The 23,530-nt window shown below is 44.5% G+C and overlaps 1 protein-coding gene across 2 annotated transcripts in view; it reads right to left on the reverse strand.

Annotated features, from left to right (window-relative positions):
- Nucleotides 1–18,654, reverse strand: part of LOC126461146 (calcium-binding protein E63-1) — a 577,618-nt gene extending 558,964 nt beyond the window's left edge. The window contains exons 1-2 of one of the 2 annotated variants that reach the window (XM_050095973.1): nucleotides 18,440–18,654; nucleotides 13,470–13,562 (exon numbers count right to left, since the gene is read on the reverse strand). In XM_050095973.1, coding sequence (XP_049951930.1) covers nucleotides 13,470–13,508 — 39 coding nt within the window. In that variant the 5' untranslated portion in view covers nucleotides 13,509–13,562; nucleotides 18,440–18,654. The remainder of the gene's footprint in view (nucleotides 1–13,469; nucleotides 13,563–18,439) is intronic. The other variant, XM_050095974.1, reaches the window with a different exon arrangement.
- Nucleotides 18,655–23,530: the final 4,876 nt, after the last annotated feature.

Here is a 23,530-nt window from a genome sequence, read left to right on the forward strand (position 1 = left end):
GGAAAGTTTCACAGACCACCGCAATTCATACGAAAGAAAATAAACGTAATCCACTGATTTACAGACGCATTTCATTCAAATAGACATGTAGCAGAACGCGTGAACAAATATTTTTTCGGTGTTATGAAATACCCCGGAATATATTACCTATTGACATCAAACTAGCATGGATTAGTAAAGCGTCACTCTTGTGAGGCACACGTGCCATCATCACCTACGGCGCACAGGTGTCCTCAAATTGATTCCGCGTGTATAGAGTTCACCTAAAGTTGGCGTTTGGATACATGGCAAGGTGAGTGGGATGTAAGTGATTTTAAGGGAGGTAGACTGCATCTAGTGAAAGGATAGTGATGAGTGTGATTCCGCAAATAAAGTGATGTAGACCCTCTGCTTTTTCTAATAGAAACACATCAAAAAAAGTTTTGCATCACCTCGATTCCGAGAGTTCCGGAACCTGTACAGAAAATTGGAATAGAGATCGACATAACATTTCCACCCTTTTTATTGCTCATGAAAACAACACATTGCATGTTGTACCACCAGGCAGCGAGACCTTCTGAGGTGGTGGTCCAGATTGCTGTACACACTGGTACCTCTAATACCCAGTGGCACGTCCTCTTGCACTGATGCATGCCTGTATTCGTAGTGGCATACTATCCACAAGTTCATCAAGGCACTGTTGGTCCAGATTGTCACACTCCTCAACGGCGATTCGGCATAGATCCCTCATAGTGGTTGGTGGGTCACGTCGTCCATAAACAGCCCTTTTCAATCTATCCCAGGCACGTTCGATACGGTTCATGTCTGGAGAACATGCTAGCCACTCAAGTCGAGTGATGTAGTTATCCTGAAGGAAGTCATTCACACGGTATGCGCGATGAGGGCGCGTACTGTCGTTCGTAGAGACGAATGCCTCGCCAATATGCTGCCTATATGGTTGCACTATCGGTCGGAGGATGGCATTCACCTATCGTACAGCCGTTACAGCGCCTTCCATGACCACCAGCGGCGTACATCGGTTCCACATAATGCCACCCCAAAACAGCAGGGAACCTTCACCTTGCTGCACTCGCTGGACAGTGCGTCTAAGGCGTTCAGCCTGATCGAGTTGCCTCCAAACACGTCTCCGACGATTATCTGGTTCAAGGCATATGTGACACTCATCGGTGAAAAGAACGTGATGCCAATCCTGAACGGCCCATTCGGCATGTTGTTGGGCACATCTGTACCGCACTGCATGATATCGTGGTTCCAAAGATGGACTTCGCCATGGACGTCGGGAGTGAAGTTGAGCATCATGCAGCCTATTGCGCACACTTGATTCGTAACACGACGGCCTGTGGCTGCACGAAAGTCATTATTCAACATGGTGGCGTTGCTGTCAGGATTCCTCCGAGCCATAATCCGTAGGTAGCGGTCATCTACTGCAGTAGTAGCCCTTGGGCGGCCTGAGCGAGGCGTGTCATCGACAGTTCCTGTCTCTCTGTATCTCCTCCATGTCCGAACAACATCACTTTGGTTCACTCTGAGACGCCTGGACACTTCCCTTGTTGAGAGCCCTTCCTGGCACAAAGTGACAATGCGGACGCGATCGAACCGTGGTATTGACCGTCTAGCCATGGTTGCAGACAACACTAGCCGTGTACCTCCTTCTTGGTGGAATGATTGGAACTGATCGACTGTCGGACCCCCTCCGTCTAATAGGCGCTGCTCATGCGTGGTTGTGTACATCTTTGGGAGGGTTTAGTGACACAAAGGGACTGTATCTCTGATACAGTATCCACAGCCAACGTCTATCTTCAGAAGATCTGGGAACCAGAGGGATGCAAAACTTTTTTTGATGTGTGTTTATCAGACAATCTTAGATTTCTCTTAGATTTGTGGCAGGTAATGCTGCCGTCTAGTAACTCCTCAGCAGAGGAAAGCGAATTGCAAAGTTATGTTGGAAATATATCTTCACAGTGTTAAACGTAACAATTGACCCTAAACAATAAAATGTGTGAGGTTCTCCACACGATTACTGACAAGGGAAAGTCCCCATTGCAACCCCCCCCCCCCCCCCCCCCCCCCAGGTTTAGTGGTAAGGTGGCCCAGCGGACAGCTCGTCAGAAACTGAACACAGATGAAGCATGAAAACAGGAAGAAGGTTTATTGAACTACGAAAAAGAGCAAACTAGGAACAGTGAAAGGTCCAAGAAGTGCATTAAAGAGCCACCTAAAATAGCAATGGCGTCATGGGGTAAGTGGTCGCGGTGTTAGGCCGGTAAACCGACGAGCCGTATTAATAGCTCCTCGGTGTGCCTTTTTTTTGTTATTTCACAAGATTATGAAATGTCCGACTGGTCATTAAAATGTTTGTTCTCTTTATGTAGTTTTCACATTATACACTGGTTATAGAATAGTCATGTCGTAAGAATACGTTACCGTCGCAAGCAAATGTGATGAATAGTAACGGCAGGTGACGTAGGACATAGACGTCTCACAGAAATGAAAACAACAAATAAACGGGTGTGAACTATGTCACAACAAAGGAATTCAATAGTCAAAACTCCCAAAACGGGACGCAACTTCAAAAAAGTTAAAAAACGTATGTTTTGACAGAGCACAGAGAAACTGCGTGATTGTGAAACTGTCGGGTTCATTCGTTGCAGTTTATGTGACAAACTATTATGTTTTCATCGTTTCCTTGGGAGAGATCACATTCACATTTATACGAACAGTAAATCGGGCAAGGAGGCATACCTCACGCACTTACCAGTCGCACAAATTAGGTGCGTCGATAAGAGATCCCTGTCATATGACACACGTACTGTCACTAATGCCGTGTATGACACACCAGACGTGTTTTCCGGTGGAGGACACTGTTGACACTGTTCAATCCCGCGTCCGACCATCCTGATTTAGGTTTTCCGTCATTTCCCTAAATCGCTTCAGGCAAATGCCGGGATGGTTCCTTTCAAAGGGCACGGCCGGTTTCCTTCCCTAATCCGATGAGACCGATGACCTCGTTGTTTGTACTCTTTCCCTCAAATCAACCCAACCAACCAACACTGTTGGCCTGTCGCCTTGTCATCAAAAGTTTTCGGTTCCCATTCGAAAGTCACTTCCGTTCGGCTACTAATAGAGTAGTTGTCCAGAATCAGCTGTTATTATAGATCCCTACCTTGCACCTCGTTGTTGCAAACGGACGTTAGACCACGACACAGAGTAAAGCGGACAGCGAAAAAGAAGAAACTAAATAAATTGCTTCGAGGAAGGCTTCAACACGGCTCGCCCGCTTGGCAGTGCGAAACCGTAACCACTGCACCACGACGCGATTCCTCTGCCTCGCTGCTCTATAGTGCACTTCTTGTTCTTGGAACGTTCACTGTGTCTATTTTGGTTGTTTTTTTCACAGTCCAGTAGACCACCTTTCTGTTTCCATGCTTGATCTGTGTTCACTTTCTGACGAGCTGCCCCTGGGCTCTCTTGCTGCTAAATCTGAGGGGGTGCGGTGGAGAGCTTTTCCTTGTAAGAAGGTTCCGTCAGGCTACGAGAAATCTACAATTAGAACAAATCTGAGGGTTACAGATGCAACGAAAGTCCTACCGGTTATCAACATAAAGAAAGTAACTGGGAAACATCACATTTGGTGACGAACGTGAAAACAAATGTTGGGTTATTGACACAACCCATAGAAAAACCGACGAGTCTACTAAGGATACTGCGAGCGAGCACTTCAGTTGTTCGACGTCTTCTGGAATACTGCTGAGGACTGTGTGATCCTTACCTGACAGGACTGACGGAGGACATCGAAAACGCTGGAAGAAGGCAGCTGATTTTGTAGTACAGCGAATCCGGGGAGAGAATGTCACGGTTGTTTTTCTTTTTTCTCCTTGAGGTTGGAGGGGGGGGGGGGGTCAAGTGGACGAGTTGGGGACGCAGCATTAAAACAAACGCTTTTCCACCGTGTCACGTTATTTCCGCAACATTAGAAAAAAAAAAGTTCAAATGTGTGTGAAATCTTATGGGACTTATCTGCCAAGGTCATCAGTCCCTAAGCTTACACAATACTTAACCTAAATTACCCTAAGCACAAACACACACACCCATGCCCGAGGGAGGACTCGAACCTCCGCCGGAACCAGCCGGCGACATTTCAATCACCATCTTTCTCCTCTGAATGCAAACAGCTTTTGTTGCCACCGCCATAAAAACTGTATTAACATAAGAGAAATTAGAACTCACACATAAAGATTGTGGTGTGGCCGAGCGGTTCTAGGCGCTTCGGTCTGGAACCGCGCGACCGCTACGGTCGCAGGTTCGAATCCTGCCTCGGGCATGGATGTGTTTGATGTCCCTTGTTAGCTAGGTTTAAGTAGTTTTAAGTTCTAGGCGACTGATGACCTAAGATGTTAAGTCCCATAGTGCTCAGAGCCATTTGAACCATTTGAATTTTTTTCTCGAGCTTCGTACGTGAGTGGAACAGTCAAGATATTTAAGCCATTCTGTGAATCCTTTATGAAACAGTTAACTGAAGTACAGAGTAAACGTGTATCATTCCGAAGTAAATGAAGTGCCTCGGCAGGAGGTAATTTTCGTGGTGGAGCACTTATTGTTTCAGAGACACTCAGTACTCTTTATAAGTGCTTAAAATGTGAATGACATGCTACGTATACACAATTAATTGGCAAGATTGCCACGAAAACTATTTACTTTTAAAATCCGCTTAGCCCGGTCACCTCGCGACAGTACGTTCCCGTGAGCACCGCTGCCAGCCGTCATGTACAGCGGATACACTCCTGCCAAGTCTTTCTGCAATACCACAGAAGGAACACAGAGCGTCTCGTAGCCATATTACACGACCACGTACAAACTCAGCCAGGTGTCGATAATTGAGTCTTTGTCGCGTTAGAGGTATTCTTGATTAGGATCAACTCATCACGTCCAATCACGAAGCTAGCTAGCGCTCACGACCGTTACAGCGTGTAATTAAAGCAAACCTGGTTTGCATCACTGACGCGAAATTTGAATAGACATCGTCCTGCTGATGTAGAAACACGCCTAGCAATTTTCCTTTGTGTCGCACAACTCCTCCTTAATGTTCCGATTTTTTTTCCATCCCTGCATAATAAACATATCGTCTATTTCCGCTCGAGTTTTCGTTAGCGTGTCGCGTAAAATTTTGAAGTAAATCGGTCAAGTAATTTTCGAGATTTTTGGCGAGAACATTAAACAACGACTTGTCTTTATACAGAGTGGTCCATTGATCGTGACTGGGCCAAATATCTCACGAAACAAGCGTCAAACGAAAAAACCACAAAAACTAAACTCGTCTAGCTTGAAGGGGGAAACCAGATGGCGCTACGGTTGACCCACTAGATGGCGCTGCCATAGATCAAACGGGTATCAACTGCGTTTTTTTTAAAATAGGGACCCCCATTCTTTATTACATATTCGTGTAGTACGTAAAGAAATATGAATGTTTTAGTTGGACCACTTTTTTCAGTTTGTGATAGATGGCACTGTAATACTCACAAACGTATAACTACGTAGTATCACATAACATTCCGCCAGTGCGGACGGTATTTGCTTCGTGATACATTACCCGTGTTAAAATGGACCGTTTACCAATTGCGGAAAAGGTCGATATCGTGTTCATGTATGGCTATTGTGATCAAAATGCCCAACGGGCGTGTGCTATGTATGCTGCTCGGTATCCTGGACGACATCATCCAAGTGTCCGGACCGTTCACCGGATAGTTACATTATTTAAGGAAACGGGAAGCGTTCAGCCACATGTGAAATGTCAACCACGACCTGCAACAAATGATGATGCCCAAGTAGGTGTTTTAGCTGCTGTCGCGGCTAATCCGCACATCAGTAGCAGACAAATTGCGCGAGAATCGGAAATCTCAAAAATCGGTGTTGAGAATGCTACATCAACATCGATTGCACCCGTACCATATTTCTGTGCACCGGGACTTGCATGGCGACGACTTTGGACGTCGTGTACAGTTCTGCCACTGGGCACAAGAGAAATTACGGGACGATGACAGATTTTTTGCACGCGTTCTATTTAGTCTATTTAGCGACGAAGCGTCATTCACCAACATCGGTAACGTAAACCGGCATAATAAGCACTATTGGGCAACGGATAATCCACGATGGCTGCGACAAGTGGAACATAAGCGATCTTGGCGGGTTAATGTATGGTGCGGCATTATGGGAGGAAGGATAATTGGCCCCCATTTTATCGATGGCAATCTAAATGGTGCAATGTATGCTGATTTCCTACGTAATGTTCCACCGATGTTACTACAAGATGTTTCACTGCATGACAGAATGGCGATGTGCTTCCAACATGATTGATGTCCGGCACATAGCTCGCGTGCGGTTGAAGCGGTATTGAATAGCATATTTCATGACAGGTGGATTGCTCGTCGAAGCACCATACCAAGGCCCGCTCGTTCACCGGATCTGACGTCCCCCAATTTCTTTCTGTGGGGAAAGTTGAAGGATATTTGTCGTCGCGATCCACCGACAACGCCTGAAAACATGAGTCAGCGCATTGTCAATGCATGTGCGAACATTACGGAAGCCGAACTACCCTCTGTTGAGAGGAATGTCGTTACACGCATTGCCAAATCCCTTTAGGTTGCCGGACATGATTTTGAGCATTTATTGCATTAATGTGGTACTTACAGGTAATCACGCTGTAACAGCATGCGTTCTCAGAAATGATAAGTTCACAAAGGTACATGTATCAGATTGGAACAACCGAAATAGAATGTTCAAACGTACCTACGTTCTGTATTTCAGTTTAAAAATCATACCTGTTACCGACTGTTCGTCTAAAATTGAGAGCCATATGTTTGTGACTATTACAGTGCCATCTAATACAAAGCGAAAAAAGTGGTCCTACTAAAACATTCATATTTATTTACGTAATGCACGAATATTTAATAAAAAATGGGGGTTCCTATCTAAAAAAACGCAGTTGATATCCGTCTGACCTATGGCAGCGCCATCTAGCGGGCCAACCATAGCGCCGTCTGGTTTCTCCCTTGAAGCTAGCCGAGTTTCGTTCTTTGATGCTTATTTCTTGAGATATTTGGCCCGGTCACTATCAATGGACCACCCTGTATAGTATTATAGGAGATTATTGTTTAGTTCCCTACGATGTCCAATTTTCTTTAATATTTCATCGAAATCTTTTATAGGCACTCTAGTGAAACTGAAGTATTTACTTTCGTGTTCGGGAAGTTCACAAAAGACATTTGGTTTGTGGAGCGGTACGGCAACATATCTTCTGTCCTTTCGTTTCGCCTCGCGCCTCCAGATGTACACAGCCGTAGCTGTCTCCGAGGTGCCACTCAGCCGCCGGTAGTGGACCGCTGGCAGTGCCGGCCAGCCACGCACGGTGCTGGTCGCACGCAGCAGCTGCAGCCACGGCCAGCCGCTGGTCGTGCGCGTGGCCGTGCCGCGGCCGCACTGCTACTCCGTCGCCCTAAAATCGACTCGCGGCTCGACCGCGGTGACGCCGCAGTCCGACCGGCACCTCGGTGAAAGTTCTGGGAGGCAACGAAATCCCCTCCAGCGTCAGCTAGCGCAACACAAGCTGTTCATACTGTCACAGTCAATCTAGAACTTAAGATTAAATGCAAAATCATTTACAGAAATACGACAAAGTCTGCCGACCAATGAGGAAGATTTCCCCCCGGCCAGTGACGGACACCCATCCCTGAGGATAGACCGGCAGAAACTGAGCAGCAGTGCTTGTGTGGGACACGTTCGCAAACAAAGACCGCGTATGAAGCGTCAGCGCCACAGCGCAAGGTGCGATTAACGTTTTGAGGAAAATATTGGCTTAGCTTAATAGAAGCGCTTGCTGGAGACGCTGTACGGGTTTGTCATAGTTTGGTGTGGTCTTGGGACGTCGAGAAAGGCCCAAGTACAGGATGCAGTTACTGAACTGTATGAAAAAAAAACGTAAATTAGTTACAAACTATGGCGTGCACACACTTTGTTCAACATTTAAATGGCGCAAACCAATACCGAAATTCTGCATGACCCGCTGATAGTGTCGGAACATCGAGCTGTTTTCAGCTGAGCAATAGTTTTGGGCTTATTGGTGTACAGCTTGTCTTTAATATAGTCTCACAAAGAGGAGTCGCATGTGTTCAGATCCGGAGAATATGGCAGCCAATCGAGGGCCATGCCAGTGGCCTCTGGGTAAGCCAGACCAGAATGCGGTCCCCAAAGTGCTCCTCCAGAACATCACTCTTCTGCTTCGATGGGGTCGAGCTCCGTCATCCATGAACCATATCTTGTCGAAATCAGGGTCAGTTTGGGTAATGGGCAAGGAATCGTCTTCAAAAACCTTCACGTACCGTTCAGTAGCCACCGTGCCATCAAGGAATATCGCACAGACGATTCCGCGACTGGACATTTCACACCACACAGTCACCCGTTGAGGTCGAAGAGACTTCTCACCGCGAAATGCGGATTTTCAGTCCCCTCAAATACGCCAATTTTGCTTATTGACGAAGTCATCGAAATGAAAGCGGGCTTCGTACTAAACCAAACCACGCACGCGTATACTGGCTCTGAGCACTATGGGACTTAACTTCTAAGGTCATCAGTCCCCTAGAACTTAGAACTACTTAAACCTAACTAACCTAAGGACATCACACACATCCACGCCCGAGGCAGGATTCGAACCTGCGACCGTGGCGGTCGCGCGGTTCCAGACTGTAGCGCCTTTAACCGCTTGCCCACCCCGGCCGGCCGCGTATACTAATTCCATTCATGCCCCACGGCCAACCGTGCAATTAACGTCCCAAAGCAAACCATTCAGAAGTTATGACGATTTTATTTCATATAGTTCAATAATTGTTATCCTGTATGATGAAAGACCAATTAATCCTCAAAATCAAATCGATTAACGCGAGGAGTTCAGATTGCTACATTTCGAAATGCCGACGATAGGATCATATCACCCCAGAATTGATTTCCCTTCTTCAGTTCAGGTAACAGACAATAAAGTAAATTGTATCTTAAGTTTTTGTTCCGCCTTATGCAGGGTGTCTCTGCTAAGGGTCGTCAGGCGTATTTCCTCTGTCATTTCAGCAGATATTTGCAATTTCGTTTTAGCAGTGGCTAGCTGGAGTCGGCCCAAAACAAATACTGCTTATCGCACCTTTTCCAACCAGTATCGATGGAAACAGTCGGTTTACGTCCAGTTACGAAAAAATGATTTTTAAAGTGGAATTTTACGAGGCCTTCGATAGAGCAGTCCCAAAATGGTCTAGTGCGATATCCGTTTCATCGAAATATATTAACAGGAACGGTAAAACATGAAGAATTACAGGTCCTCCAGCACTGACTGAGCACCGTGGCGGCAGAAATCCTGGCAGGCGAGGGCAGTGCTTCGTTGCTGGAGTGCGGTACACAGCAGGAAATGCACGCAGGCGTCCTTCCAAGGGGCAAGTCTCAGATGGCAACATTCTATGATGATGCAGTTAAGAAGCTGGTGCACCGTTACGATACATATCCTAATCTATACTGCAAATCAAGTTGAATATTAGCAGAAAACACAGCCTTTCAAGTGTAAGTAATAAATATGTTTCTTTTTATCTGCTTTTTGTTTTAAATTCTGAACCGTAAGTCAGTTTCTGAATAGCCCTGTTATGTGACACTTCACGGTTCACGAAGTTCTATGCACCTGCAGTCTCTACGCGTCTCGCCTCTTTCGTAAGTATCTGTAGTCGCTGTGAAGATTGGACACAACATCCCAGTCTGGTGGAAAAGAAGAGGAAATGGCTATAGCAGAACGACAACCCTCCGGCGCCAAACTGTGAAACCAGGTGTCCGTTGCCAAACTATGTGATCGCAATACCGCAGACTTCAGAGTGCACTGTTCACATGTACAGTAGCTACAAACATAAACATAAAGTATTAACTTTATACAGCCAATGCAATGAACAAAATCGTTTTGTAGCATTTTAATTATTCTAAGGTGCTAAAATACTAGAAGCTCCTGCAGAAAAACGTTAGTCAGTCAATAAAGAATCCTCGCACCGTCTGGTGAGAGGGCTGGAAAAGGCTCATCTCGCGTCGGGAGGACAACTGGTGGCGGGCGTATGGGACACACAGTGGCTGCTGTGTGGAGAGGCGAGCAGTGGGAGGCTGTGGCACACGCCGCCTTAAGACGCGTGTTTACACCTGTGCGCCTTGTGGCCAGTCGCCGTGCGGCTGTATCTTGTCCCACATGGAAACAGAGCCGCCCAGTATGAACACAGGCGTGGATGGAATGTTGAGGAAGACATACGCACCTGCACGCGTGCCTCTGCCTGTGTGTGGGGCAGGCGGGCCGTCCAGGCTCCAGCGGATGACCAACACGCTAAGCTCAATTCAACTTCCAAACGAAGAAGTCACAGCTGCGGTTGCAGAACTTTAAAATTGTCAGTACATTTTGCATCCGCTCTATGTATGACGAAACAACATACTCTCTTGTCGGAATTAATAAGATACAAGACACAAACACAACAGATCTCGGCACCACGTTCTCCAAAGCAGAATCAACATTAGGATTACCAACGGATGCGATTTCGCCAAATAAAAGGCAGCATATGCCATACTGAATTTGTAAACTCAACATACGAGATGATGATTTGTCGGTAAGAGGACCCCATGCATGAATAATACACAAGCGTGGTGAAAGCCTATTAAAAAAGAATAATAAATCGGAAAACCAAGTTGCTTTCACACACAGGAAATGAAAAGACAACCCCGATAAGGTGAGTATCAGTAGAACCCTCAATGAGTCAGATGAAACACAGCACAATAACTACATAAAATCAAGGACAAAATGCCAGTACAGACAGGGTTAAAAAAAGGAAACGTGACTGGGGCTGAATGACTACTTACAAATAACGCTGACCGATTCACTCTGTGACACATTAAAATCCTACATCCAGTGACGAATACAGGCCAAAGTAATGAATTAAAATTTGTATCGGGCGGCGGCATTCAGTCCTGATTCTCCTGCTTACTAGGCAGATGGACCGACCACAGCGCCATCCTGGCACTGCGGCAAACACACTGCAGAAGACCCATGTTGGAATCCCGACCTTGATGTAAATTTTAATTCATTACTTTGGACTATATTTATTATCATGGATACAGTTGAGACTATATATGTCTCTGGAACACGTAACTTCACCTCATACAGTACTGTGGAAAGAATTCTGGGCACTACACAAAATCTGAAAACACGAACCACGCTCGCCTCATTATCAGCTAAAATAGAGGACAAGTCCTGGGGGCGACTCAGATTATCACTCTGGTCGTGACATATAACACAGTTAAAGTGTGTCTTGTCCACAGCTGCACCCCACACCTGTGACGTACTGGTAGCTCCTTGCGACGTAAGAGAAAGCCACACATCAATGAGCAAATGTCCCACTGTAAGTCGTGTAATGGCTGCTTCCTCAGCTCGTCACTGTCGAGAGAGGTAAGCCATGGTCGCATTTTACGGACTGCAGCCTATTATTCCTCACTGCCAACCACCGAGCCTCCCACAAACACATGGTCTTCTCAACACAAGAGAGAAAAAGCAGTTAATTACTGTCGGTGTGACAACAAATTGAAGCTTTCCTTAAGTCCAAGGCTGGTTTGAATATCACAGTGCTTTAAGTGGCACGGTCCTGCTGGAGCTGTGACGTTGCCTTCATTCAACACTTTAGCTCATTTACCTACGCGTTATACAATTTGTGAACTCCAGTCCAAAGTGCAATTTGGCATTTTTCACGTCACCATATCATTGGCAGAGGTGAACCAGTAAGTAACTGAAAAATCGTAGGACCGCCTTGGGATCGAATCCAAGACCTTTAAAATGTAGTCTCGCTCTGACTGGACCGCCAAGCCACACTTAATTTGTCTAGGACTTTGAATTACTGAGTTAAAATTAAATTGATTGTGCACAATTTGCAATTTTAAGATTCTTCATTGTAGTAATGTAAACACAAGTTTTAAAAAATTATCACAAAAAAAAAAATTTGCACTTAGAAGAGCAGAATGCCCTTACAGGATTCTACCAACTCGCCACATCCTTTATTGGTACGTACAAAACAAAACTTTGACACTACTCAGCTAACATGCATGATGCTGGTTTATTTGTACAAAACATTTTGTAACCCACTTCCCTTTCATGGAAAAATGAGTTCCACACAAAACTTATCATAATCACACTATAGTTCATCTATCAAGGGGAGGAAAAATGAATTCTACACAAAACTATTACAATCATACTATAGCTCATCTATCAAGAGGAGTCCTAATTTCCTTGAAGAATGCGTTCTATACAAAAACTCTACAGACTGCGCATCTGGGATTTTGAAAAAAATTCGTAAAGTTGTTCGTTACTGAAAAAAAAATTTAGATTTATTTCGACTTCTGGCTCAATATTTCTTGGCTTCTGAGAAAGCCTAATGACCGTAACCATCTCGTGGGCTGCTGTTGATCGGAGTATATACTCCATACTTGCTGACTCGAACTCAAATCTGTCTTTGTAAAACCTTAAATTTTTAGCAAAATAATCTGCATTTACGTATTATAAATCGTTTTATTCATGATATAGGTAAGACACCACGAAGGTTAATATACTTCGCACTTTCATTTCATTAGCAGTTAATATTTACTTCATTTTCATATAATATGATAAAATTGAATTTTTTTAAATGATGATAAACCTCAACTGCATTATTCCACTACTCAATTGTATCATTTCGCGCGTATTCTTACAATGTTTTAAAAATACTACTATCCAAAGATCTGTAAGTGAATGACCCCGTTGACACTTGTACCACACCAAATTAATAAAACTAATTTTAATTTTGAAATTATTACTATTTTGTGGAGAAAAAATACTTTGCACGAGGAAAGAAGCTTCGTCAGTACTGGGAAGCAGAGCAACCCGAGCACGATGCGTCCACCACTCGTCTACAGGACCGGCTCTGCCTATACTTAGGATATGCAGAAGACTTCTACGTCTGTAATGTTGAGTTAAAAGTCTGTACAGCTGTCGAGTTTCCTTTTCAATGACGATTATCTCTGCAAAATTTTATCTGAACTCGTGACCTAGAATTGGCGACTCCCTTTCATGAGAAGAGAAACCTCACGAGCGAACTACATTAACGTTTCCTGGAATCATGACACTTGTGTGGCACATATATTAATGACACATAGAAATCAGAAAAAGGTAAGGTACTCACAAACAGTTTCACTAAAGTAAGAAAGGGGCAGAACACTGTATGGACGAGAAAATGCAAGGAGCAGTCTAGTTTCCTTAACACTACCAGAACAACAAACGGAGACTCTACACGCTAGTGGTGCAAGCACAGAAGAGCATGCCTCGTTCCTGCCCTGGATACGTGGACTAGCCTAGTGTGTGTGTGTCTGACAGACAGCATGCCCGGCACAGCCACCTTGCATAGCGAGTCCCACACTCGGCCTATCGCCGCCATGGCCGCGTCGCTGCCTCGCTCTCGCTCGCCGCCGACTACCGCCAGCCCACAGCTCTGGAACCAGCAACGCCGACGTCACCTCTAAGTAGACAGAACTCATTTACCAAGTTAATTACCACGTCGCTGAGCCAACTGCTCAGAAAATGGCTCATTATCTGGCCGAGGTACACAAACAAACTCTATTCACGTCATCTGGCAACTCATTGTAAATTCAAACCGTGGCACTGTCATAATCGAATGCTCATAGCTATAACTAAGATACTTGCAAGTAAACACAGTTCACGAAACGTACTGAAGGGAAAATTGTTATGCCTGTAAGAAAAAAACAGGCCCACGGGAGAGGTAGTTGGGGAGTGTTCTGGTCCTCAGTATCTTGATTTATTTTTTTAGTAATTTCTTCAAATGAAGAGATATTACTGCAGAATTTTTGAGAAGTACATTCTTTTACTTCACCTCTGTTTATTATGTCAGTTTCAAAGAAATGAAACCTGAAGAGCTTTCTGAGCGTGGAGATAAAAAAAGAAGGGAGGTGGCACTACAGACTTATGTTGTACGCTGTTTTGAAGCCAGAGTGGGTGCCGTTTTAAATAGCCCAAAACATTAGTAGACTACCATTTACAAGTGCTTCTTGTTCATTATTTCTGTCGTGTGCGCGCAATAACTGTTTTAAATACTAAAAATTATACGACGTCTGTCTAAAAAGTATCCAATCTTTGATTTTCCCGCGCAAAATGGAAAGGATAGTGCGGCGCCACTGTACACAATAAAGGAAGAGGCCCTTCTGCGCAGTTGTGAGCTGTGCCCGCTGTCCAGCGCGTCAGTCTTTGCCTGTCGGCCGCTGTGTGAGGTGCTACACAACGTGTTCATAGGATTACCGACTCTCTCAAGATGACTGAACGTGCTGAGCAAAGATACTGCATCAAATTTTGTCAAAAGCTTGGTGGTTCTCAAAGCGAAACAAATCGTAAGATTCAGCGGGTGTTTAGAGAAGATGCGATGGGTGTAACAGAAATTAAGGAGTGGTTCAACCGATTCAAAAATAGCCGCACATCAGCAGAGAGTGACCAGCGTTCTGGCAGGCCCCACAACTAGTCGGAGTGCAGCTGTCGTTCAGAGGGTGCAAAATTTGGTGATGGCAGATCGTCGTTTGACAGTGCAGGAGATTGCCCGAGAGGTCGGAGTGAGTGAAGATTCTTCACACGCAATTTTGCGTGACAATTTGAACATGCACCGAGTGGCTGCGAAATTCGTGCCCACGCTGTTGCCGCCGGAACAAAAAGACCTCAGTTTTGACGTTGCAAGGGACCCTCTGGACATCACCAACACTGATCCTGGGTTTCTGAACACCGCCATAACTGGAGATGAGTCATGGGTGTGCAGGTACGACCCAGAAACAAAGAGACAGTCGTTTTGAGAGTAGAGAAGGTAATGCGGAACACGACGACAGAGCAGAACACCATTCCAAAAGATAACTTCCAGAGGTGTTTCCAGCAGTGGAAGGATCAGTGATCTAAGTGTGTGCAAGCGCAAGGGGCCTACTTTGAAGGGGATTAGGGTCCCAACCCCGTCAGGTATTCGAAATATTTTTTCTGGCCAGAGGTCGGATACTTTTTAGACAGGCCTCGTAGAGCTTACATGAATAACAGCGTCAGGAAGGCAATTTCGATTTTTTTTTCTGTTCTTGAATACGTATTTGCTCTAGTAATATGACACACTCAGAGTGACGTCATGGGGAAGTGTCACCGCGGTGAACTATGGGGGTATGAATGCGGTGAACCTAATGTTTTGGGCTAGTTAAAATGGCGAACATCGACTTCAGGTTTTTGACGTAATGCCACCTCCCCTCTTTTTTATCCCCATGTTTTTGTGACGTCAGAGATAGTAACTTACCTGCCGACTGTCACGATGTTATACAATAACCATTATTTACCACTCTGTAACTAAATGGTCTTTTCTTTCCGATGCATTTGCAGAATAGAGAAAAAACAGTATTAATCTATGTACTTCATTGTATTCAGTACATCTCCCGTATGTGAAATGAACACTTTGAGATGAAAATTTGATGTACAAAACTTTTTTTTCTTAAAGTAATATTATTTTATTCCTTATTGACTAAATAAAATTAGTTGATATCATTTGAATACGTTTCTAGTATGACGCCACTTTTTTCGGACATTACCTTTCTGTACGAAAAAGATTTGCATGGGAACAGTAATAAAACACGTATTTATTTTCTGCTGTGTTGTTACTACAAATTTTATACGTGTTTTATGGTTGGAGATGGAAAATTTTCTCAGAAAGTATGTTTTCTTTTAAACGGCATAAGCTATTTAAATGGACAAAGGTTAAAACACAGGAAAGAAAACTGTTAGAACATTGTGATTCTTACTCGCACGTATCAAAGAAATAAGAAAACTGTGTTCGGCTGTAAATAATTTTTACTCCACTCTTTTCATCAAATACATCTTTATCTTCCTTCTATATCGGTTATCATATCACAATAAGTAAATATTGCATTTCATTTTCTGTCGGAGACTGGTAGAATATTTGCAGGTATCACTTTAACACACCATTTCTGACCCAAGACTATTACGTGAAAGATCGGTTATCACTTTTTCCACCAGTCGCTATTATAGTCGTAAGTCTAGACAGCATATTTTACGAAAAGAAAGAATTGGCAGTTGACAAAGAACATTTAACACGTATGACCGATTGGTATTCCAAGGACACTACAGAGAAACTAGAACAATAAAGCTGCTGAGACACGATGAAAAAAAAAAAAAAAAAGAGTAGCGGTAATCATCAAAGCAAAATATGCTGTTAGAAAGGAGGCAGCAAGCGCAGTAGGCACTGTACACCGTACAGTGATCTTGCTATGAGCCTCGTTCAGACAATGGCAGTTAAAGGATGCCTGGGAAACACGAGAACTGGGACCAGATAACTCGGCAAGTAAATTACAAAGTTCGAAAATGATACAGTTTTGAAAGATAGGGTATAAAGTAGCACTATATGCAGCAATGAATCAGTTACGTGGATACCACAAACAAGACAGTAAAAATAACAATTTATTACAACTAACACAACCAAAATTTGGGTGAGATTTCACATGCGTACGAATTACATAGGTTTAGTACGAAGCACATGATTATGGTAAATAATGCCATTAGCAGGGTTTACACACAGTTGGCTAGCAGTAAAACCATGTTCTTACAAGGTAACCTCCCCATCGCACCCCCCTCTTGTTTAGTTATAACTTGGCACAGTGGATAGGCCTTGAAAAACTGAACACAGATCAATCGAGAAAACAGGAAGAAGTTGTGTGGAACTATGAAAAAAATTAATAAAATATACAAACTGAGTAGTCCATGCCAAGATAGGCAACATCAAGGACAATGGGAGTCAAGGAGGGCCGTGGTCCCGTGGTTAGCGAGAGCAGCTACGGAACGAGAGATCCTAGGTTCAAGTCCTCTCTCGAGTGAAAAGTTTAATTTTTTATTTTCGGTTTATGTGACAAACTCTAATGGTTTCATCGCTTTTTTGGGAGTGATTATCAGATCCACAAGGAAACCTAAATCAGGCAAGGTAGAAGAATCTTTTTACCCATTCGCTAAGTGTACAAGTTAGGTGGGTCGACAACATTTCCTGTCATGTGACGCACATGCCGTCACCAGTGTCGTATAGAATATATCAGACGTGTTTTCCTGTGGAGGAATCGGTTGACCTATGACCTTGCGATAAAATGTTCTCGATTCCCATTGGAGAGGCACGTCCTTTCGTCAACTAATCGCACGGTTTTGCGGTGCGGTCGCAAAACACAGACACCAAACTTATTACAGTGAACAGAGACGTCAATGAACGAAAGGACAGATCGTAACTTTGCGAAAATAAAGAAAGTAAAATTTTCAGTCGAGGGAAGACTCGAACCAAGGACCTCTTGTTTCGCAACTACTCACGCTAACCACGGGAACACGGCGCTCCCGAGCTCAGATTCTCCTTGATGTTGCCTATCTCGCGCAGTTTGTATATTTTAATAATTTTTTTCATAGTTCCACACAACTTCTTCCTGTTTTCTCGATTGACCTGTGTTCAGTTTTTCAAGGCCTATCCACTGTGCCAACTTATAACTAAATCTGAGGGGGGTGCGATGGGGAGGTTCCCTTGTTAGTAGACGTAGTAGTGCATAGACGCACTACGTTAGTTTCTAGTTTCCTAATTAATCAAAATTTACAAAAAGAACATTAGCATACATTAGAACATGCAAAGTCAGTGTAGTGTAACTTAAATCACTGGAAACACATTCAACATGCAGTTGTTATTTAATGCCGACTTAAAATTCGGGACTAGTGTAGCAGGGGATACAACCCGTCGGCTTTGGACAATGACGTCACAAGTCGCCAAACGAGAAGCGATTCTTCTTAGTGTTGTAGCTCCCTTCAGTAGCTGATAAGTGTTTTTTGGCTTTTTTAAAAAAAATCTCACGAGATAGAATAAACAGATCCACTTTATTAAGCAATCAGTAAAAAAACGAAACTGAAACATAACAGCAAAAGCGAAAATGGTAAACTGCTCTCTGGCGACTTGTGACGTCATTGTCCAAAGCCGACGGGTTGTATCCCCTGCTACACTAGACCCTAAAATTCCGACAACAGGTTTTAAACACGACAAATACATATTCAACAAGTACTGCATCTCTGTTTAATTCTCTTTATCCTCTTTTTCTTTCTCAAGTCATCTGTGTAGAAATAAATTAGGAGCACATATATCAAATGTATTGTAGTTATTTTTCTATCACTGAAACCATTTTCAATGACTGAACAACATATTAAGAAAAATATGAGTGTGTTGTATTAACAACGACAGTTTAAGCACGTGAAATCAAAAAATTGTAAACATATACTCCAAAATGGGACAGATCAATTTCAAATAAGCACCTCGGGCCGCCGAATACGACAAAGTGCCGCTGCTGAACAAGTTCTCGTTGGCGTAAATCCTTGTCCGGTCAACCTTATCCACAGACGGAGACGGCAGCAGGCGCTGGTCTTAACCACGCTACTCGCTGTAACTTTCCGAATGCACACCGGCTCACTGCTCGTGGGAACCCGACACACGACTGCCCGGCCAGCGCTTCGCTGGGCGTGTCGGCCTGCAAGCGGCGGACTGAGGCGGCATCGCGCGGCGTCTCAACACACCTTTGTTTATTTATATATGCCTCTCTCTCTCTCTCTCTCTCACTCGTGCTGGGAGCGCGAAAGCGAACGCTACAGAGTTCTGCCGGGGAAGAAGATCCACCGTTTACAAGGGATGAGATAGCTTGTGTATCCAGACCACACAAAATGAACAGTCCGATTCGAGTGAAATATCACAGTGACGTGAGATGATCCTTGGACAGGGCCGAATGAGGCGCGCCACGATGATGAAAGCATTCTTCAAGGGAGGGATCCGTATACCAGCATGTCGACAGGAATTTGTGTTTTCCGTAGTTTCTCGCGACTCTTTCACGGTAAACACGAGCACTGTTAGTTTGATAAGAGGAGTTCATTCGTCATGCTCGGCTCAGCTGAACTAAGGGGCTCCGTAACACTCGGCAAGCTCCCATCTAACAGAAAGTAAGAATTTGGGAATCTCAGACCGTTGAAAACGAAATAAAATGCCTGCTACATTAGTCACCCCTACAAATTATCTGATGATCAAGATTCAAACTCTGATCATTGCTGTTAGCGACATAGCAAATGTCAGTGTAACAAGCCTAAGATATAGGTGAAGGTAACTATTTTTCTTGAAAACTATCGACAAATTCAGCCGCGTGGGATTAGCCGAGCGGTCTGGCGCTGCAGTCGTGGACTGTGCGGCTGGTCCTGGCGGAGGTTCGACTCCTCCCTCGAGAATGGGTAAGTGTGTTTGTCCTTACGATAATTTAGATTAAGTAGTGTGTACGCTTATTAGGGATTGACGACCTTAGGAGTCAAGTCCCATAAGATTTCACACACATTAGAACATTTGACAAATTCAGCTAAACACATAAACAGCAGGAAGCAAATTATAAATTATTATGACAGGCCAAGAGAAAGACCGTATGGCACTGAAGTGTCAGGATTCTTCACCTCGGAAAGTTGGGCCTCCTAGCTGCAAGTGTTTTCAGCTAACACCACATTGGTGATGAAATGATGGTAAAGACGACACAACACCCATTCGCTGAGTAGAGAAAACCTCCGAGCCGGCCAGGAATCGAACCCGGGCCCACTGCGTGGTAGTCAGGCGCGCTGGCCACTCAGCTAAATTGGTGGACACAGGCCAAATAACTTTTCTTGAATGTTACACAACACTTGGAACCGAAGCAGATACGGCACAGTATTTCTCAACATGGTCAGTAAGTCTCTGTAAGCAACGGTCCGAACGTCCTACTAACCGTCCAGTTCCACGACGACAGAAATCCGCTCCTTTGTCACGGAGCCATTCGAGAATCGCTGAGTGAACGTGGAAGACCTCTTCCCCACCCCCTCCCACCCTTCAGCTTGCGGAAAGGATGGAAATGCCGTGGTGTACGAGGTGCATTCAAGTTCTAAGGCCTCCGATTTTTTTTCTCCGGACTGGGAAGAGATAGAAACATGCGCATTGTTTTAAAATGAGGCCCCGTTCATTGTCAATACGTCCCAGAGATGGCAGCACCGTACGGCAGATGGAATTTTATCGCCAGCGGAGAGAATGAGAACTGTTTTAAATACTTAAAATGGCGACGTTTTCCTTACTTGAACAGCGTGCAATCATTCGTTTTCTGAATTTGCGTGGTGTGAAACTAATTGAAATTCATCGACAGTTGAAGGAGACATGTGGTGATGGAGTTATGGATGTGTCAAAAGTGCGTTCATGGGTGTGACAGTTTAATGAAGGCAGAACATCGTGTGACAACAAACCGAAACAACCTCGGGCTCGCACAAGCTGGTCTGACGACATGATCGAGAAAATGGAGAGAATTGTTTTGGGGGATCGCCAAATGACTGTTCAACAGATCGCCTCCAGAGTTGGCATTTCTGTGGGTTCTGTGCACACAATCCTGCATGACGACCTGAAAATGAGGAAAGTGTCATCCAGGTGGGTGCCACAAATGCTGACGGACGACCACATGGCTGCCCGTGTGGCATGTTGCCAAGCAATGTTGACGCGCAACGACAGCACGAATGAGACTTTTTTTTCGTCGGTTGTGACAATGGATGAGACGTGGATGCCATTTTTCAATCCAGAAACAAAGCGCCAGTCAGCTCAATGGAAGCACACAGATTCACCGCCACCAAAAAAATTTCGGGTAACCGCCAGTGCTGAAAAAATGATGGTGTCCATGTTCTGGGACAGCGAGGGCGTAATCCTTACCCATTGCATTCCAAAGGGCACTACGGTAACAGGTGCATCCTACGAAAATGTTTTGAAGAACAAATTCCTTCCTGTACTGCAACAAAAACGTCCGGGAAGAGCTGCGCGTGTGCTGTTTCACCGAGACAACGCACCCGCACATCGAGCTAACGTTATGCAACAGTTACTTTGTGATAACAACTTTCAAGTGATTCCTCATGCTCCCTACTCACCTGACCTGGCTCCTAGTGACTTTTGGCTTTTTCCAACAATGAAAGACACTCTCCGTGGCCGCACATTCACCAGCTGTGCTGCTATTGCCTCAGCGATTTTCCAGTGGTCAAAACAGACTCCTAAAGAAGCCTTCGCCGCTGCCATGGAATCATGGCGTCAGCGTTGTGAAAAATGTGTACGTCTGCAGGGCGATTACGTCGAGAAGTAACGCCAGTTTCATCGATTTCGAGTGAGTAGTTAATTAGAAAAAAAAATCGGAGGCCTTAGAACTTGAATGCACCTCATAAGATCTGGACATCACGATCAGCATCACACACGTCTGTGAGGCCGTGGTCCAACTGTTTGCCAACATTTGAGTACGGATTGAAACGGCATTGCATCTGGTCCATACACCGCCACAGCTTCACGATGAATGCCTGTGCAGGTTAGATGTTTCGCCCACAAGAGTCGTGCAGCACAGCGTACTGCAACTTTTGAGTACGTTTCCAGCTGCCGCGCCATTTCACTCGCACACTGGGATGATGTATGGCTTTTGGGGCGCTCAAATGCGCGGACATCAGCACCCGTACAAAGTCCCAATTTTTACACTGTCCAATTTTTTACTCAATCCAATGCAGCCACTGTCACAAATGATGATGATGAGGAGGAGGAGGACAACACAAACACCTAGTCCCCGGGTAGAGGAAATCCCCAACCAGGCCGGGAATCGAACCCGGGACCCCATGATACAATGGCAGCACTCGCATAGTGTGATAACAGCTGTCATCTGTACCAGGAAGCTCAGAATATGCACTGTAGTCTCCTCTGACAACGCTGTGCAATGGTCTTAGCGTGGGACGGCACGTGTAGCTCAAATAAGATTTCCGTCTGGATGGGATCTACGGTATACGCTGAATCGTTGGGAAGCTAATGATAGACGAGACACAACTCTCTACTTTTTCATCCAGCCTCCGATGATAAGATGACAAGACAGACTACTTCTGGAAAAAAAGACAAAGAAAATGAAAAAAAAAATAAAGACAGAGACGGAGAAATGCCGATAATTCCGTAAGGCATTTCTACGTGAGGCTGTAGGAACACAAAGTATTTTTTTGCTGGGTGATTTCTACCTGCGAAGTCTGGAAAGCTACGTCAGTACAATATTAAGAACAACAAATCGTTATACGACCAAAACGACGTAAGCAAGAAATCACTTCTCACAGAACATTCGCTCTCGACAGTGAAATGGTTCAAATGGCTCTGAGCACTATGGGACTTAACTGCAGTGGTCATCAGTCCCCTAGAACTTAGAACTACTTAAACCTAACTAACCTAAGGACATCACACACATCCATGCCCGAGGCAGGATTCGAACCTGCGACCGTAGCGGTCATGTGGTTCCAGACTGAAGCGCCTAGAACCGCACGGCCACACCGGCCGGCTCTCGACAGTGAGTCGCTACTTTTCAAATAATATAGGGTGTACACAAAGTCCTGAAACACTTTCAATTATTTATTGCACAAGAACCAAACATGTACAGATATCATACATACGTCATTTTGAAGAGAAACCCTGAAAGTTCTTTTTTTTTCGTGTGTACCGCCACAGCGTAGTTTTGTAAATTTGCCCATAGTCAGCGCTAGTTGCAAACATGGCGAGTGCAGGTGCGGTGCAACAGAAGGGGGCAGCTGCTTCATGAAATGGCCTCCCCGACCTCCAGATCTCACTCTGTGTGGCTTTTTTTCTATGGGAACGCATTAGAGATCTGGTGTACGTACCGCCTCTACCACGTGATGTAGCGGAGCTCCGGAAGAGAATACTGCCATGCTGAGACGGGTATGGCAAGAATTCGATTACCCTATTGACGTCTGCCGGGTCACTCATTTTTCGCGTATGGCATGTTTGTAAAAAACTTTCTCTTCAAAATGCAATCTGTATGACATCTGTACAATGTTTAGTTCTTGTGCAATAAATAATTGAAAGTGTTTCCGGACTTTATGTACACCCTGTATCACAAAAACTCCTTCGTCCTGAGTAAAAAGTAGAATCGAAATCAAATTCCGTGACAATCATCAAACTCTACATAAAGATGTTCATTAAGTCCGACTGAAAAGCACATTGTACTCTGTCAAAGTATATGTATTTCTAGAAAACAAAAGAGGTGCCGTTACTCACTAATACGCCGCAGGAGCACATGAATTAATTCCCTCAGAACTTTCAGGTTACATATTACAATATCCTACTGAAGCCTACTGTGAAAGTGAATTCCATCTTACATAGCGAGAACTGACTCTTTAAATCGTATTACGAGGAAGATTGTCCCGTATTCAAGTCTTGGTGAAAACAATGGATGGATCGGTGAAAGTGACACCAAGATGACCACGAAATTTACTAAAACTTAGTGTGTTAGGTGAGTTGAAAAGTAATGGAGTCTCTCTAAGAAAGTTGTGAACTGTAAATAAGGA

Source organism: Schistocerca serialis, chromosome 1, assembly GCF_023864345.2.
Source record: "Schistocerca serialis cubense isolate TAMUIC-IGC-003099 chromosome 1, iqSchSeri2.2, whole genome shotgun sequence".
In the NCBI taxonomy this organism is placed as follows: domain Eukaryota; kingdom Metazoa; phylum Arthropoda; class Insecta; order Orthoptera; family Acrididae; genus Schistocerca; species Schistocerca serialis.